The sequence below is a fragment of the Thalia democratica genome, chromosome 2 (genome assembly GCF_965202585.1).
Source record: "Thalia democratica chromosome 2, ktThaDemo2.hap1.1, whole genome shotgun sequence".
NCBI classification, from domain to species: Eukaryota; Metazoa; Chordata; class Thaliacea; order Salpida; family Salpidae; genus Thalia; species Thalia democratica.
The window spans coordinates 49,213,765-49,233,767 of NC_139166.1; the positions used below are offsets into that span (position 1 = coordinate 49,213,765).

General features: G+C 26.9%; 1 protein-coding gene across 1 annotated transcript; it reads left to right on the top strand.

Moving 5' to 3' along the window:
• The first annotated feature begins 4,541 nt into the window (after positions 1–4,541).
• Positions 4,542–8,216, top strand: LOC145829784 (uncharacterized). The gene is made up of 4 exons (XM_082937653.1): positions 4,542–4,598; positions 4,669–5,566; positions 6,848–7,035; positions 7,897–8,216. Exons 2-4 carry the CDS (start codon positions 4,669–4,671, stop codon positions 8,101–8,103), a joined length of 1,293 nt encoding a protein of 430 aa, XP_082793779.1. The 5' UTR covers positions 4,542–4,598; the 3' UTR covers positions 8,104–8,216.
• Positions 8,217–20,003: the final 11,787 nt, after the last annotated feature.

The following is a 20,003-nucleotide window of genomic DNA, read 5'->3' on the forward strand; positions in this document are numbered from 1 at the left end:
TACTATCATCGTTGTTTATAAATTCTTCTTAGTTTTAATATAATATACTCGATCATAAACATTATCTAAAAATGGTAGAAAACAATGTTTTCCTAAAACTAAAAATTTTTATACAACAGAAAACAAATTCAAAAGTCTAGTATCTGCTTTGTTTTAGTTTAAGGCTAAACTTAAAACTTTTATTATTAAAGCAAGTTGATTATAGCAAATGTAATTAAGTACTTATGGCTACTTTTATAGTAGTTCAATTCAAAAAAGAGCTTAGAGTTTTAATTAAAATACAATAAAGTAGTGATTAAGAAATTTTATTTCAATTAATTAACTTAGCAGTTAAATTAACAGTTAGCCATATACCACATAGTGCTTAAAGTAATCAATTTGTGATGAAGCAGATGAGAGCTCAGATAAGTCTAAGTGAAGGATGCGGTGCATTATAAAGCACATGTAACCCACCTGTGATGTATTTACACTGTTTTATTGTTCTCAAAATGACAAACTACGTGTAAAATGCGAGTGTGTAGACATTGCTAAAAAGTAATGTTGTTTTTATGGCTTTATATGTGTTTAAACGCTGTTAATAGTTTTATTTTAACGTTACATCATTTTTGCGGAAACTTTTTGATCATAGATCAATCAAGTTTTTAAAAGTTTTATTTTAGACCTTATAAAAAGTGTACAGCTTTGATTTATGCATAAATCGATCATATTCTTTTTTTTCAAATTATGTTATTGTAATTCAGTTAAAAGCTTAAGTGTTAAAATGAATAAGATAGTATTTTTTTACTTGCTAAATGTACTAAAAAGATTCTATTTTGCACAGATTCATGTTTTTGTCACTGCTCTTGCCTTACTTAAATAGGTTTAAATAGAACTTAAGTTAACAATGTTTAATTCAAGTACTCATAATCATTGAAAATGATCGTGTATAAAAAGCAGCTGGTTTTTGTCTAATAAACGTTTCTAATAAAATTATGAACTTTTATATTTATAAGTTTGTTTGGTTAGTACAAGTAATAAGCTATCTGTATTTTTTTATTATTCCTAATAAAGCAACCAAAAAGCATAAAAAATTATTTCAAAGAAAAATTTATACTATGTTATTTCGCTTTATCTTTTTAAGTTATCAAATTAAAATTTTTAATTGTGAAAACAAAAGAAAAACTAGATCAATTTATTTTAAAATAAACAAACTTAGCTCTAAATCTTATACTAGTACGGTTTTTGTTTGATTTGTACTTTTTAGAAAAAAAAAAAAGTCAAATATATATTTTTTTAATTTGTTAGACTTTTTTTTTTATTGTTTAGTTTATCTACTTTATTAAATTTTCTATTATTAAAAAATAGTAAAAAAATGTACAATGTTTTCTTTAGCTAACTAAAATCTTGTTAGTTTAGTTCTTTTGACTATTTGGTTTTAGTTTGATCAAATTTTTTTAGGTTGTGTTTTTGAGCAGCGTTTTATACAATAAAATGTTATAAAGTAGTAAAGTTTATATTCTTATTTAAAAAAAACATTTTAAGTAAAATATACTAATTAAGAACTAAGTATAAGTTTAAGTATTATAAGTTAGTATAATTTATAAGAAATAATTTATGCTTATAAAAAGTTTATTTAAGTTATTATATTCCGTAAATGATTAAAATAAACAAAATTTGTATTGCAGTTTAATTATCATTATAAAACGATTAAACATAACTTTCGATTATATATCCGAATATGAAGCTTCTTATTGCTTAAAACCTGAGCGACTTTCTGAACTTTTATAGAACGTATGTTTTGTCCTTAAACAGAATCAATCATCTTTGGTGGTAGTAACAAAATTATCATCCTCCGAGTAAGACAAGGCTACACTTAATTTATATACAAATTCGGGGCTTGTAAAAATAAACACGAGGCAGAATGCTGAATGGCATCTACAAACAGCTGTAAACAAACCGACACAGTTTTCAAAGAGACGTATCGCGATCGCTAATGATGCATTAGCATTAAATCTTACAAAATATTTAATTGCTACACGTTTTTATAATCGTTTTAGTAACATATTTAACTTAGTTTGAAAAAATATTTTTCCGTACTCACGAAGTATAAAATAATTGCTTTCTCTGAGTTTGGTCTGGTATCTTGTTTGAAGTAATCTTTTGAATTTTTAAATTTTTTTAAAAACTTATGTTGATTTTTCTATTTAACTTTATTTAAACCAAAAAAAAAAATTCTAACTTATAATAATAAAATTTTTTAAAAAGTAGATTATTAGAATAAACACTTACCGCCAAGAAAAACTAAAAGCAGTTTTATGCTATCTAAACTGTAATAAATCAAGACCAAAGGAAAAAAAAAACTTTCAAACAAAATGAAATACTAAAGTTCTTACTTTTTACTTAAACAAATGATATAAATTTTAGTATATATTAAGTATGCTCATTGTTCAATGTTTGCTTATTAATAAAATATTTTAAAACTGTAAAAAAATCCGTTTTGAAACTGAGTTTTTCTAAAATAAAACCAATTAAAATACTTATAAGTAATTGAAAAGCAAAATAAGCGTTTTTACTAAATTTTATTTCAATTTTTATACTTGTTTAATTGATACAAGTTATTTTTTTGATTAAGCTTAACATTTTTAAGTTCCAGAGTCAAATGTATTTAAGGTGATAGATATTCTGTACTTTTTTTTTTGTCAATTTGGAGCGAAACATACCAATGGTGAAATAAGCTTATAATTACAATTCAACTAAACTTTTTTATATAAGAATGACTTTTTTATTGATTTCATTGTCTTAATATAAACGATAGTTACGAGTATCCGGATACTGAAGTAATCAAAATAAAAGTAAATAATCACTTGCAAAAATAAGGCTTATTTTCAACTCTACTTTCTAAAATTAGAAAATTACTAAAACCAATTTTTAAACACTGAAGCACTTTGTCTTCAACCTACGGATATTATGAATTTTTAGCAGATGATGAGCTATTATGCCGTGATATTCGAACAAATGAATTAATTTCATTTTAAGTTTTGACGCTTTTATTAACCGTGTAATCAAATTCAGAAACGAACGCCACAAAGCCCATTATTTTAACGGGTTGCTGAAAACTTTCGCCATTAGGCGGCGCGGCTAATCAGTGAGTCTATCTGCGATTTCACTGTAGAGCTAAATGCGTTCTGGCGCAAATATTTGGCCGACAATCATCTCGTTTCCTGCCGCCACTCATCATACATTTGTTCGATGTCAGCTCCAATGCAAGATGTCCGCGGGCGTCAACAGCTCCTTTTTTCAGCGGCACTTCTTCTTTCGTCGCTCTCTCGCTTTTTTAGACCTTGATTTCAGCGATCTGAGCGTCGAAATCTAGTTTAGTAATTGCAGATCACCTAGTCGGCAGTATCTGGTTTTTGCGGCTAGGTAAAAACAACACAAAAAATTGCCAAATTGGATCAGTGAATCTTGTGAAGCAGAGCTAGAAGCTAATTAAACACATAACTTATTTAGTAGTTAAACTTATTCAGAAATAGTTTATTTTAATATATTTTATTTTATTAGAAGTTGTTTATTTTTGTAAAGTTAATTACAGTTACCTTTGCTGCACTATTAACATATGTTTTTTTAACGAGTGCTCAATTTTTACGAGCTACTAGTTTACATGTAAAGAGATGCGACTAGTAAAAGTATGTTCAACTTGTGCTAAGTTAACAGCCAGACAACAAAGTAAAGTTGAGTCTACAGAGCGTGCAGAAACAGCAATAACAAAGCAGTTAGCGTTTTGAGTTTAAAAACAAAAGCGAAAGGCCGTTAAAAATAGATGAAAGAGCAAAAAGCAAGTGTACGGTGTCGTTGACATGTAAACAGCAGTTATTATTATGATGAATACACATGAGGTAGTTGAGATGGCTATCAGCGTGACACCAAATGAAGGTGTAAAAGTTCATATCCGACACTGTTTATGACTAATTTGCTCCACAGCAATTTCGTTTAAAATTGTTTTGTCTAAGTTGCTTAAGCCTGTTGAAATTAAACAAAACTACTGTTTATTTTTTATTATAATTTAGTTTACAAGTTTGAGAAAAATTGAGTTATGTGATGATTTAGGCTAAATAATGTTATAAAACAACTCAAAGTTATAGTTTTACTTGTGTACGACATTTTAGTTATATATTTATTCTTTCAAAAATTTATTTTACAAACTAAGTTTCGGTCAATAACCTCGTCAAAAACATATAACATTTTAGTTATCGTAGAGTAGACTAATAACTACCAGTTTAGTAAAAGAGTTCAGTGTTTTTGTTTACAAAAATAAGTAACATGATACTAAAATTAAAACGTAACTAACAAAGTTGTTTTGTAACAAAACTTAAGTTTTGTAATATCTAAAACAGAGTAAATTAGAAAAAAAGTTAAAATTGTCGCTTCTTAATTAAACTAAAACGTTAAAATAAGTTTTTGTAAAAACTTGAAGCGATTTTTTTTATTAAGTAATAAAAATTGTATGAAACTAGCTATTAATTAAAAAATATACTTTTTACCAATTGTCTTTAAAACAGGTTCAGTAAAATAGCTTTAACATTTGAAACTTGATTTAACCTGGAAGTCTTCTATGAAATGTAAGTAAATTTAGTTTTTTCTATCGCTTAATAAAAGCATACCTAACATCACAATCAAAATTATACACAGATGTTACTAGACAGAAGATCATTCGTCAGTAATATCGACCAGACGTCCCAAAAGAAAGCAACAAAATCACCATTTAGCATCGAATCGCTCATAATGTCCGCAAGCACCAGTCCAAACCAAAACGAAGTTTTACAAAACAAACGAGCACCTCAAAATGTGCCCGAGTACAACCATCTACCTAAAACTTCCAAACTTGACTCTCAAGCAGAAGACCCATTCAAAAATACAAACAATTTCACAATTGGCTACAACGCAGGCTTTCAACGCCGTTTATTTTCGCAGGAACTGCAAAAGTTTTCAAGCATATACGCCGCAAACATGTGCAACCCAAAATCAATCACCTCGACAAAAATCGAGACCCAATTGCCTTCTCCTCCTCAAAATACAACAGTAACAAGCCCCGTGTCTTCCGTGCCGAGAGACAGAAGCGAGATGCAAATTAAGGTGGAGGTGTCTGCCAACGACGTCGTCAGAAACGAGTCTTTGAACTCATCTCCAACAAGGAGCTTGAGCGCTTCGAGCTCGGATCAGCAAAGCGTGCTGAAGGGCATGTACATGTACCACACCAGCCAGCCAACCGCTATGACGTCACAAAGCAGCCTTCCGTCATCGAGCAGCAGCAGCCAATCGGTGACCAGCCTCCCGAGCGGCAACCAGCTACTGTCGGCCCAGGCCTTCCTGCAAGCCGCCGTTAGCCTGCAAGCGGCCCAGCAGCGGTTCCCGTCCACTTTCCGACACGTGGTGCCGCCCTCGCCCCTGTCCACACCTGCCAACCTGACATTCGGCCTGCCCGGGATGAGCAACATCGCGCATCAGTCGGTGGCCTTCAACGGCGGCCTCATGCAGCCTTCTCCATTTTTCCCGCACGGAATGCGGCCTTCGCTGGGGCATTTGGCAGGTAGTTAGCGAGAGAATATTTTAATTGAAAAACTTGTAGATGTTTATTAGTTTAATTGGAAAATCAAATAACTTGAGGTTCTAAATAAATTAATTATTCAAATGATTAATTAGTTAAGTTAAAATAAATAAGTAATGTTTAAAATAGTACAAGAAAAAAATATGACAGCTTAAATTTTTTAAAATACATTTTCAAAACTTAAAAGTTACGTTACATTTTTTACAGCTAAAATTAAAAAAAAAAATTTAAATAATTTACGATAAGTAAAAAACTTTTTTTCCTAGAAACTGTGAACTATAAAACTATATTTTAAAACTATGCCAGTAAGTTATTGATTTTTAATAAAAAAATTCAGATTGCTCCCTAAAACTTGTTATTTCAAAACAGTAAAAACTGTATTAAGTCGCCATTTTAACATTTTAAATACATACTAATTACTTAAGTTTTAAATTTAATTGAAATTAATAAAAGCCAACTGATACATATATAAAAAACTGACACATAAAGAAAATTCTATTTGTGACTTATCGCTTAGGGTATTCACTGTTATAAAAGATTTTGCAAACATTTGATACAGTTTCTATTACAAATGCCGAAGTTAAGTTTTTCATGTTTAGAAATAAGTAACAAGTTTTATTTGTTATGACAACAAGGCTGCGGAATTCTTCCGTAAAAATTTTAAACATTAGATTTACAAAAGACAACCAAACATATTATAAGTAGTGAGAGTAAGGTGTCCTTAAACTAAAATTTGAGAAGTATTACTTTTTTTTTAAATATCTTACTTATAAATATTAAATACTTACTGGAATTAAAGTAATTCTACTTCTTGTATTTTTAACGCTAGATAACACAACATGTTTGGTCATGTGTTATAAACTACCTATAAGGTATTTATTAATTACTATTTAGTTTATTATTTTGAATTGAGTAAGCTATGAGTATTAAAGTTACCTTGTGTAACTTGTTTAAAAGTTAAAACTTAACAAATTTTCAAAAACTAAACACTAAATTAAGAAACTTTTCTGTGTTTACCGTTAGTTTAACTTCTAAAGTAAAACTTTTAGATTTTATTATATTGAAAACAATGAATAGTGATTTTTAAAATACAAAAGTTTATTATTAAAGAAAATTAAAGTCGTAATTTTGAAGAATTTTTGCAAAGCTTTAACTCAATTCACTTGTTTTGTCACTCGCTGCAGAGCCTTTAATATGTATATATATTTTACCTTCAGAAGGTTTTATTTTCTGATACTTATGAAGTATTTTACTTTATCACAGCAGATCCTTTTCTTCGAGCAAGATACACAATGCTGATGAATCCCTTTCACAGAAAACCAAAGAGGATCCGAACAGCTTTCACTCCTTCGCAGCTGCTCAAGCTGGAGCATGAGTTTGAAAAAAATCACTACGTTGTCGGCGCTGAGAGAAAAGACCTTGCTAAAAAGTTAAAGCTGACTGAAACCCAGGTAAAAGCTTAATACTGATTGCTCATTCGAAACTTTAACTAAAACAGCTTTGAAGACGTAATGGAGTTTTTTTTTGTAGATATTTTTGTAGATCTAAAAAATTTTTAAACGTCCATTTAAACATTCGAAGGGTTACTTTTAGTCGTAATGAGTTTTACTCAAACTTAATTTTTGAAATTATATCTTTAACCAAGACATCTATTATTTAGTGCTAAAGAATAAGTAGTTTAAAGATGTTTTTAAGTATTCTACAGTTATAACATTATTTATTACAAAAAGTTTTAAATAGTAAACCACAGTAAATACTCATAGTTTTGATATATTGTATCACTATTTTTATAAATTAAAAAAGATAGCTTATTTATAAATCTTTCTCATATGAAGTTTTTTTAAATTCTTTTATTATAAACAAAACAATTCTATAAGTCGACAAACTTTTTATTAAAACAGTTATAACATTATTTAATACAAAAAAATTAATAATAAACTACAGTAATTGCTCTTAGTTTTGATATATTACTATTTTTAATGAAGTACAAAAGATAATTTACAAATTTTTTTCAAAATAAGTTTTATTTTTAATTTTGATAATAAACAAAACAATTACTTGAGTAGACAAACTATTTATCCAATAACTATTATTTCAATATTACATCTTATTTAAACATTCTCTCGCTGTTTGCAGTCGGGTTGAGGAAAATTATAACTTACTTTAAAACTGTAACTATTATTCAAATGTGTTAAGTTTAGAATATAAAGTATCAGCTTTGATTTCTAACCAACATAAACTAAACATGTCAAACAAAAAATTGAGAACACAAAAAGAAATCACTTTCAACTAAACCTATAAATCTACTCAAGGTGAAAGTGTGGTTCCAGAACCGCAGGACAAAGTTCAAGAGGCAGTACAACGAAGACAAGCCGCACCAGCAGGGTGAATCCCGCGATCATTCGGAAGAAGAGGAGGAAGAACACTCCTTCTGCCACCCGATCAACCTGGAAGACAAGAGTCGCGAGGAGGACATTGTCGTCGTGGACGGGTACCAATCCGTCACCAAACCTCGATGAAGCGTTTATTTAATCATTTGGGATTTTTAATGCTCGAAAATTGAAATTTATTGACTGATAAGCGGTTATTAACATGTTATAAAAGTTTGACAAGTTGTTTGAAAAATTAAAAAAATTACTACTATTTCGAGTTATTGTTTTTGTCGTACTTATTTTATTCCAGATAAATCAAAAAGTCGAGATTATTCTTCTAAACATAAAAAAATATGATTAATCAAAATTTATATAGCATGCTTGAAAATTTCTTTAACACCTCATTCCGATATTACTTTTATACTGTTCCATTTCTGTGTATGGTTGTTGCAGTGTTGGTAAACGTACTACACATGAATTTATGTTTAATGTCGAGTTGTAGACACAGACATCATGTTTTAAGAGTTTTAGTACTTTAATCTTTTAAACGTACTGTTTTTTAAATATTTTTTTTAGTTTTTGAAATAAATCTTATTTTGTTTTTATTTAGTTTTATTCCATATTATTGTTACTTTATTTTTGTTTTTGTGGTAATAGTTTAGTTTTGAAGCGGTTTAACGACTATATTTTTTCTTTAATGACCGTAATAAATTTATCTAGTCGTTTTCAATTTTAGTTAAAACTTTATGTAGCTTTGAAAAAAGTTAACAATGTTTTTATAAAAGTTAAAACAAAGTTAGTTAAATATTCTAGAAAGATAAATAAGTTCACAAAAACCAACATTTTAGTTTTATACAGTTTATTTGAACTTTAAAAGACTGCTAAATCTTAAGACATGATATCTAGAGTATGTAAATATTTAAACTAATTTTATATACTGAGTTTTAGAATTTAAAAAAAAATCATACTATATTTACAATGTATAACAAATCTTTTATTCTCAATCTTATTTATATTTAGTTACACTTTTTTGACCTTGAAAGTGTTCATGATTTTTTACCTTTTAAAACTAAAAACAATTTTTTGCTATATGTTTTCACTTTTAATTGATATATAATCTAGGAAGACCCGATAAAAAGTAATAAAACTAATTAGCACACAGCTTATTATCTTTATAATTAAAGGTTTTTATATATAATATAAAATTAGAAAACGTACTTACAACTTTAACTATGATAAATAATTTAAATGAAACTTTAGTAGTTTTATTAGTTAACAACATTTTATGTAAAAGTATTTTAAAAAGATAAAATAACATTTAGTACATAAAAGTAACTTTTCGATTTTGAAGAAATATTATCATAACTTAATGTAGAAACCAATTTTAAAACTAGAAAAAAATACTTTTGTATTTTTTTCTTTAAAATTTGTAAAATTTAAGTTGTTGTAAAAATTAAGATATATGTACTAAAAAAAAGAACGATTTAATACAAAATTTTTTTTTTCAATAAAAATGTTTGTCAAAATTTAGCTGGTTTTAATAATACAAAAATTATTAAAACGAAATCTTTAAATTAAGAAAAGCATTGAAATTGTGGATAAGTGAATAATTTTCAAATTTATAAATAACAACTGTAAAAAAATAAAAGTAAATATTTAAATGACGAAGGATGTACAGAAAGGGCGGCTTTAAAGTTTTGTAGTGCACTACCATCATAAACACTAAAATACTTTAAAAGTATAACATTAATCATAGTATAATGTTTTATATACATATTTTTCAATAATGGTTTAGGTATATAATTGTTATTAAGATGATTTTTTCTCAAGTGAACAATAACATTGTTATATTGATATATTGATAATGTTTATATCGGCAGAACGTCCCAGAGATTCCATATTAGAAGAGACGAACATTTTTCAAAATCCCTCAGAAGTTGGATGGACACAGGTTTGGAAAAACCATCTAATAGGTCATCGGCGATTGCCGAACACTTATTAAACAATTCTGATTGTGCAAAAAATTATAGTGACAGTAATTTTTCAATTATAAGTAAAGCTCATAATGATTATTATCTAAGTGTTTTAATACCTTTATTTTTAAAAACGTTCAAACCTAATTTATGCAAGCAACAATACGTTTATAATTCTAATCTTTATAAGTTATTATGAATTTAATTTTTATTTTGTCGCTTATTTTATTGTTTATTTTGTTATTGTTGCTTATCTTAGTTAAATTACTGATTAACTATTTATAAATATGGGGTTATGAATTGTAAGTGTCTAATTAATTTTGCTTAATTATGCTAATTAGTGTTAATTGTTTGTCTTTTCTAATGAAATCTCTAGCTATTTATTTATTCAAAATTTAATCTTAAAATTAGTTGCTAACATAAGTAGTTGATAAGAGTTAGCCGAAATTTTACTTGTTTGTTTGTTTTTTTGAATAAAAATGTTTTTGAACGAATCATGTCTTAAATTTCTGTGTAATTGTTATATTTAATAGTCAACATAGAGTAAAAAAAAGAATTAAATATAATCTAACAAAAATATATTTACTGAACAAAGTTTGATAGTTTTTGTACAAAAATAATTTATTAAGAATATCAATTAATAAAGACAATATCTGAACATATAACTTATACTAAAAGCTCATTATGATAATTAACTTATAATATTTTTAGTAAACAATAATGTTTGAACTAAGATTTAGCATAAAACAACCACAATTGTTATTAGTTATCATAAAATTGTATACTTATTATAATGCATAAAAAGCATCATTTTTAACTTTTATGTTTATTAAAGTTCTAGAATAGTTTTTATTCTTAGAAACTTGTTTTGTCGCAAGCTATAAACTTTTGAAGATACATCACTTTTAACTTTATTGAAGATGATATTTTTGAACAGTTATCAATTTTATTTGAAGGGATTCCTTTTTTAGATAGCATCTTCACATATAAGGTTTTTGAATGTTTTAAATATTAAATTAGAATAAATTAACTAGCCACAATAAAAAAAAACTAATAACTAAAATATTCTTAGTAAAATAACGCATAAAAAAATAGATTGAGCCTTTTCTTTTGATTTAAAGAAATATTAAAGTGCTTTTCATCTTTTGTAAGGGCAGCACAGTATCCCAAAATCCAGTCTAAAGCCACCTCTGGTAATAAATTTTGTTTTCTAGACGTTATAAAGTTTTTTATATGAGTATTGTTACACTTTAAAAAGTAAGTCTTTTTTTTTAGTTTAATACTGTAAAAGTAATTATATTTAGTCAGTATTTTTTTAACAGGGTATCAGTATACAATACATACTTAAACAAAAAATGGTAAGAATATATAACTCTTGTTTTAAATAGTGAAGTTTAATCTGCAAAATTTACAATTTCACATTTAAAAAGAGCAGGACTTTCTAAACCTACCGGCTAAATAATTCATTTTTAAGGTTGAAAGTTAAAGTCACCCTTTTAGTCGAGTGTACTTTTAGCAAAACACTTTAACTTATTTACATCTTACACAGTATTTTATTTCAAATGTTCGTAATAATTTTAATCATTTGATTTTAATACATAAAAAAGGTAAAAAATTTAAACTACCGAGACCTTTTCACCTTTTCTTAATTTATATGTGATTTATTACAAGTCAAACAGCTAGTATTTTAGCAAAAATTATATACTTTTTACTTTCTTAAAGTTAATCTGGCAGATTGCAGATAGAGCTCGTCACTGTTTAAAGTAAACTAAAAATATATAATGTAATGAAAGTGAATTTTCAATTAATTTAGGAATTATTTAAAACAGTTATCTAATACAAAACTATTCAGTACGAATTAAAACAAGCTATTATCTTAATAAGGTGAAAGCTAAGTAACTAATGACTAATTAAATCTATTAGAACTATTAGTTAGGAGCTGTACATTATAAATATCTAAACACTAGGGAGAATATGTTCTTATTAATTTTATAAGTTATTGAAAAATGTTGTAACAAATTAACTCGTATGTTCTGGAATTTTAAAATCACATCTTCCTAATAAATTATTTAATAGCGCTTCAAGTGGGCTCAGTAGAAAGTGTTTTAGTTTAAATAATCACCTTAATTTCTATATATACATATATCTCTACTAATAAAATAAAAATTATTTTTAAAAAAAGCAGCACAGTTATAACTTTTAATATATAGTAAACACTAAAAAAAGGCAGTAAAAAAAATAGACATAAAAAAAGTTTTAAAACTAAATTTGTTACGATTAAACTAAAATAATATTTTACTTGATGAAAAAAAAAGTAAATTTCAAGTGTATGTACCAGTCGAAACTATATTACAACTGTTAAAAACACCAAGGTTAAAACTATTTGAGATGTACTAAAATTACCAATGATCAAAACATGTAAAAAAAATAAACTGTTCAGATATTTTATTCATAGATACAGCAGTAGACTGTTAACTATACATTAGTTGACCTTCATTTTCTTTGAAGTAACCAAACTACATTGAACTCCATTTATCTTTAAGTGTATCGTAAACATAAACATTATTTTCCTTTTTGTCGTCGGCATCATACTTTACGGTAGTATTGTCTTTTACTCAGAAAAATGAAACTTGAAGCTGTTGAAAGTCAAAATAATCATAATCTAGTAGCAGTGGTTTAATGAGACTGAACTTGTTTGATAATCAATCAAATACTTTACTATTCTGATTGTTTACTCCACACATGACATAAAATTTGTTTCAAATAGCTACAGACCCGTGGCAGTCTCTAACTTCTGTTAGATCGGGCATGAACGACCATATGTTGTTAAAATGCTCATACGCCTAGCTGATCTTTCTACGAAGTGTCCATCCAAACCCCAAGTAACAACAACTTACCCGCGAAAACAACACAAGAGTGGAAATGTCTTTCCATTCGCATGTCTTCTAGTCGTTTCCACGTAGTGATTTGACGATCGTAGACGACGCAATAAAAATATTCACCATATATGCATCCAAAGTTCCTGTTACGTACAACTGACCCATAAAAATGCATGCAGCAAAGTTAATGAGTTTATTACAACAAATCTTCGGCGTAATTTCCTCGCAACTCCGCGTTGTCTCGCTTAAGTGAACTACAGCATTGTTTCGGTTTCTTGAATTGCAGAATGCAAAGCTTCTCATTTCTAACCAACGAACGTCCGAATTTAAGTTTGTAAGTCATTGTCTGAGCTTACGGTAGCCATATATGAATTAAAGTTGAAATGAGTTAAATTATCAACGCAACAACGCTGCAGTAAAAATTGAGGAGTAGATTTTTTTGATTTTGCTTAGCTGCTTTGACAATTTCGATATAATCGCAGCACTTTTGGCACGACTGGCAAAGTCTATTGTTTCCAACATTTTTTTGTATAACTTCACAAGACAACAAGGGTAGCCTGACCATCTTCAACAGATCACACATAAATGTTTTCTGATATTTTTCATCGTGTTTAATCCAGTTAACAACAGCTTGAAAAACTTCAATCTCCAAACTTACAGCTAACGTTTATCTGGATATAAGGGCTTTTAAAGTTTTGTAATCAATGTTTTTAAAACCAAAAGTTTTTGAAAATTCCCACAAAGTTGTTTTCAACAACGCATTTTAAATACTTTTTTAACATTTTCAAAGAATAGAGTTTAGAAAGGCCTAAAAAACAGAAAACGTTGTCTTTGTTCATTAAATTTTTCAAGCTTCCCAAGTAGATAATTTTATCTGTTAGTAAAAGTTTTGCTGTCGTAAAAAATGGGATAAAACTTTTTTTTTTAATTATCAGTATACCTATTAAAAATTATTTCAATTTATCAAAATAAAAATTAAATAAAAGTTTTTAGGAAAAACGATGAAACTTATGATGTTGTATTATTTTTATTATGATTTTTTAAGCCTTTCAATAAAAGCTTGTTTTTAAAGAAAAAAATATCTTTAGGTATAATTACCTTATTACTTTATTAAGTACCAAGCTTAATTAACAAGCTTTTTTTTTCGTTTTTCGGTATTTGTAGTGTAATTTCTGACGTAGACTCTTCGTTTTGTAGTATAATAGTAATTTGTATAATTTGTATACATTAGTACAATTACAGTAACCTCTCGCTTATTTACGCACATTGTGTGCACAGAAAAATTGCGTAAAGATACGAGAGATCGTAAAAATACTAGAGGTACCAAACATACTTACTATAATGGCTATTTTTTGATATTGCTTCTAGTTAAAATCAGACTGGAGACTTTCCCACTTTTAAAAATTTGTTTACTTTATTTAAAAATATTGAAAAAAAAAGATAAAGCTGTACTTATATTAAAAAAAGGATAAAAACTTATATAAAATAATGATACTTGTAGAAAAATTTTTCTAATTTTAATAATAAGTAGACTTTATCTTTATCTTTATTTATATGTGACTTATTTGATAGTTAACACTTATATTCTATTTTATTTAGCAAACTCAATTTATAATTAAGAAATGGTGTGGTGTCTATACAAATTTTTTTTTCTATAGCCTTTACAGAAATATGCCTTTGGTGCTGTTATGGATTTCTTCTTTTGAACAAAAATATATAAAATATAAGAAAAATGTTTAACAAAAATTGTTTATATTACTAAAAATTATTTAATTTGACCTTTGCCCACATAAGGATAAACTTGTCTTGCATTGTATTAAAGATATATTTATGGATTTTTTGAGTAGTAATGTAATTTCATGCCATAAGAATTTGAGAAAATTAAAGTTTTTATCTATTTAAAGGTATAAAAGGAGTGGTGTTAAGACACCTAAGCTATATACAATAAACCTAATTTGTGCAATATTTTAGAAATTAAAGCTTTTTTTTTGAATTTTTTAGAACTCTAAAATGCGTAAGTAAACGAGAGTGCGTAACGTAACGAGTGCGTAACGTAACGAGTGCGTAACGATGCGAAAGGTTACTGTAATAAGATTTTAAATTTTTAATTTATTAATAAGTTTATGAAAGCTATATATTATGTTTATTTCTAACAGTTAAAAAACTATTAACTAACTGGATTCTAACAAAGTTTGCTCAAATTCTTCAACATTTTTTGATAATCGATTCTCTACGTATTTAGAATAAGCTAGTTCCTTTTCTATTTTCAAAAAGTTGTTCAACACAAGACTATCTTTTTTTTGAAGCCTTTAAAAGTTACTTCTTATTTCAAATATAGACTACTAAAATATATTTTACTTTGTTATTAAAGTTAACAGAACTTTAATGACTTTAACTAAATTATTAAGCTGTTGTTAAAATTATATTTGACTAACTATTTTAATTTTTGATTAACTGAAACCTAATATAAGCGTTTTCGATGTTTAAATACAATTTTTTTATTATAAAACTAAATAAAATGACTGTTTTTAAATTTTTAACATCCTAAAGAAAAAATAAAAATAAAAACAGACAAAAGGATGTTACAATCTAACTAAAAGTTTAAACTTATGATTTAATTATCAAATAAATAAAACAGTTCAGAGTAAAATAAACTATTTATTACAAGTATAAGAGGTTAAACATTTTATTTAACAAAGTTGTAGACAATAAATGAAAAATTTTCTGTCAAAACTATTTTTTACCAGGTTTTGTTTACTCTGTGATGAATATAAGAGCTCTTTGTTTAAACTAATTGTTTTTATAAATTAAAAATAAATTGAAGGTACCCAAGTTGTGTTTTATATATTGTTTTATTATTATCAAGGGAAATTTACGTTGTTTTTCTTGACATAGAAACTTCAAAACATAATATTTTCTTTGTTTTTTGTTCTTAAAAATCAGTTTTTTATAGAATTAAATAGCTAAATGATACAGCTAATTTAGTTATTTTATTTTTGTTCTGGTTTTGATCGGTCATTGTCAGTGCTCTAGAACCCGTAGAAAAGGGAACGGATCAAAATTGCACGAAGAAAAAACTGCACAAGGCTACTTAACTGCACGAGGTTACTAAATTGCAGGAGAACAGTTTTGCACCAAGAGTCATTTTTGCACGAGTTACATTTTTACACGAGAATAAAAAAAAACAGAAAAAAAACTATAATATATTTTAAAAAGCAAAAAAAAAGTTACTGACCGAGGGTAAGAGTTAGGGGTAACAGTGACAGTAAAAAAAATAATAAAAGCTATAATAATAAAATGATAACAATTGAAAAAAAACCTTACCGAACGAGGGTAAGGGTTGGGGGTAACAGTGATAGTAAAAAAAATCAACCCAAGCAAGAATGTCTCCGTGCAAAATTGTCTGCTTATGCAAAAGTGTCTTCGTGCAAAAGTATCATTGTGCAATTTTGTTCCCTCGTGCAACTTTGTACGCTAGTGCAAATTTGACAGCTACCCCATAGAAAAAGTGGGACATTTTTGGTTTTATTTTAGTTCTCGCAGAATATCTCAAAAAGTAAGTTTTATTTTTAATATTTTCCAGTGAACTTACTTTGTTAGTTATTGTCTTTGTTTTTTATAAAAACTTTATTTTTTTTTAGTTTTGGACATTAATTAGGGTCTTCTTTCTAGTAAAAAAAATTGAAAGTCTAAATTCTATGACTAATAATAATTTTTTTATTTAGTTTTTTATCAAAGAAAAAAAAGGTTACTTTGGTTCTTTTTTAGTATGGTGCGAAAACTAAGATACATATATAGAACTTTTTGGTGGTTTCTTAGTTCTCGCATTATATAAAAAAAAACGGTTGACTTAAAATAGGCTTTTTCTAGTTTGAAATGTTTAAAAAAATGTTTTAACTAGTCAATAAATTTAGATTAAAAAAAAATATATAAGAATGAAGACCTTAATTAAAGACTGAAAAAACAAAAAACGTCCAATACCTTAAAAAATATTAAGTTTTTATAAAAAACAAAAACACTGACTAAAAAAGTTAGTTAAATGAATAGTACTAAAAAACTAAATCTATTTATTAGATATACTGCGAAGACTATAAAAAAGCCAAAATTACCCTGGTTTTTTTCTATGGGCTTCAGCACAGCACTGAACTGAGTCAATAAACCTAAACTAAATAAAAATTTTATTAATTTCTTTTATTTAGCTAAAACGCTCAGTTAAAAATATTCTTTAAATACAAATAAATGAAAATTATTGTGTTTGAAATTTTTAAGTCAAATTTTTTTTTTGAATTTGCCCTTGTACTAGTGATTGTCGTATGTATACCACTAAATTAATTTGAAAGGTATTTTTAAGGCTTTTTAAACTGTAAGACTCCTTTTTTTAATGATCTATTATAAATTATTTTTTAATCTAAAACGCTTTTATTTAGTGCACGATTTACTAATATTGAGATAGTTCAGAAATTTAAATAAAAAGAACGTTTACTTTTAAAATACTTTTAAAATTTATGACACTTCTTTTCAACTTGTATTGAGCTAGCACAGAGCTGAAACCAAAAAGTAATCAGTGTTTTAACTTTTAAGTAAAAAAAAAAGCCAAAATATTTTCTTATAGATGTTATAAATTTTAATTATTCTAAAACATATTTTATATTGCTTACAGTTGTGCTTATAAAAAATTTTTAAACATATTAAATAAATTTACGTAAATTTATTATAAACGAAACTTAAAAAATTTTAAACTGTACTTTTCATTATAATTAAAAAATTGTTTAACTCTGAAAAAAGTCTTTTTTATAGTTAATAGAGTTGCAAAACTTGTTATATTCGTCATTTTATTGGATTCTAATGAAGTGCACAACCACACTAAAAACCATAGTTAAATTTATACTTTACCTATACTAAATGCTAATTTTAAATAATACTTAGGGCTACTTTATATAAAATAAATTTTTCACTTTTGAAAGAGAATATTCGCTCTACTTCTCCTTAGTCTGTTTTTTTTTGGAAGATAAACACTACCTTTCCTTCATAAACAAGAAAAAAAGTTACATATGTCTAAATTTAAATTGGTTTCAAAACTATTAATGCTGTTTTTTAGAAAAAATTGTTAAGGAAAGTAGAAAATAAAACAACTAAACAATTTTAGTAGATTGTCTTTTAGTTGTAAAAAAATTGTATTTTTATAATCAGTTTTTTTTTGTTTTTACTATAACTTCAACAGTCACATTAATTTCAAAAAAAAAAAAAAACATTTCAACCTACTATAAAGATTACAATACTTGAAAAACAGATAAATAATAAAAACACCAACAAAAATCAGTTAGTCTTAGTTAGTACCTGTCTTAATTATTAATAAATATTGTTTTTTTCTATCGTGCTTTTAAGAGCCTTACATGAAATTCTACTGTTACCTTAAATTGGTTACCACTTTTTGTGACATATTTATACTAATACTTTGTCTGCTTTATTGTGACTTTGTGGACTAAATTTTGTCAGATTTGTTGCGACTTTATGGACTAAAACTGGGACAATTTCCTTTGTGACTTTTTTGACTTAAGCTTTGCCACCTACTTTCTGTGACTTAAGGACTCAAATTGTGTCTTTGTACCTTTTTGTTGTACTTTGACTGCAATATTTTCACTTAATTTTTGTAACTTAAAAACCTAATTTGTGTAAATACTTTTTGTGGTTTACTTTGTGGTATTTTTATCAATATGATACAGTGGGCTGAAAACGGGGATCAAGCGGCCATTGACATAAAACTGTCATAAAAAGCACTATAATACAATTTAAAGTTACACTTAGTGTTACAATAAGAATAATGTTTGTTTTTATTTACAAAATAGTTAAAATTTTAATTTCTAATGAAACTTTTAGGAAAGAAATTAAAAAAATAAATAAAAATTGGCTACCTCAAGAGAGTTACATTTACTCCCATTTTAGTTTAAATATGAATGAATTTTCAATATCAAGCCGGGTGAAACTATACTCTAAATACAGTTTATTTTTAATTTAAGGCTGATCTTTGTATATCAAAGTTTGTATTATTAACAACGTTACTTTTGTACTAGTTTATCAAAAGAAAAAAACCGTAAACATTTTGAACAATAAAAACATTTATTCGTTGCAAAACAGTGCAAAAAACAAAATAATTTAGCCTGTGATTAAAAAAAAGTTCTTTAAATTTCTAGAAAATAAGTCAAACAGTAAGTTCTTGAAACTGGTTTGAAAATAAGTTTCTAAAATAAATAAAACACTCTACTCTATTCAGCAGCACAAAGCATATGTAACAACGTTTCATCCTTCGTATGGATCTTGCAGTTTTTCAAGTGGTGGTCTTTTTTCCTTTCTATATTCGTTAAGTTTATCATAAACTGGAAGGATGTCATGATCATCGTTTTTAAGAAGCAGCCTAATATCAATATACATTCACTTATTCCAGCTATTAACATGGCAAGTGCTGTTGACATGCTAACTTTATTGCTAACTTTGGCTTCCTGCTGAATTAACTTTCTTTCAACGTCAGCTGCAGCCTTGTCATGTAAATATTGACTTTTCAATCCTAAAGCATACATTTTTGGTGGTGTCACGCCTTCTTCACTGGCAATTTCAGTTGCGGTGCTAGTAAATGAATGTAGGCGTCTCCGTTGCGTTCTTGGAAAAGCTTCATCTAAGGGAAGATTTTTCCCAAATTTAGAATATGAAGACTTTTCAATAACTATTTTCTCGACTATATTTCTATCTGTGCTATATAATTTTTTATTGTTTTTTTGGATAGTTTTGTATTCTTTGAATAGCTTATCAAGATCTTCCTTAACTTTAGATTTGCTAGATTTTGAAAGTTCAAGCTTGTTTATCACTTCATCAGCAACAGCGTCAAAGTTATGCTTAGTTTGAAATGGTGGTTTGTGGTTTTTGAACAGTTCGTATATTTCGATGTTAGTTAAACTATCCATATTACTGCTAGGTTTAAATAAGTTATAGTGATAAATCTACAAAAAATATATTAGTTTTAATCAGATGCAATACTCTGGCTATCTTGTATCATAAATAAAAACACTACTTTTACAAAAACTACTATAATAACTTCAATAACAGTACTACAAAACCTTGAATTTGCTAAAATAGTATAAAAAAAAAACTATTTCAATAACTAAAACATATGCTAAGCTACTATGTTTTGACCAATACTAAC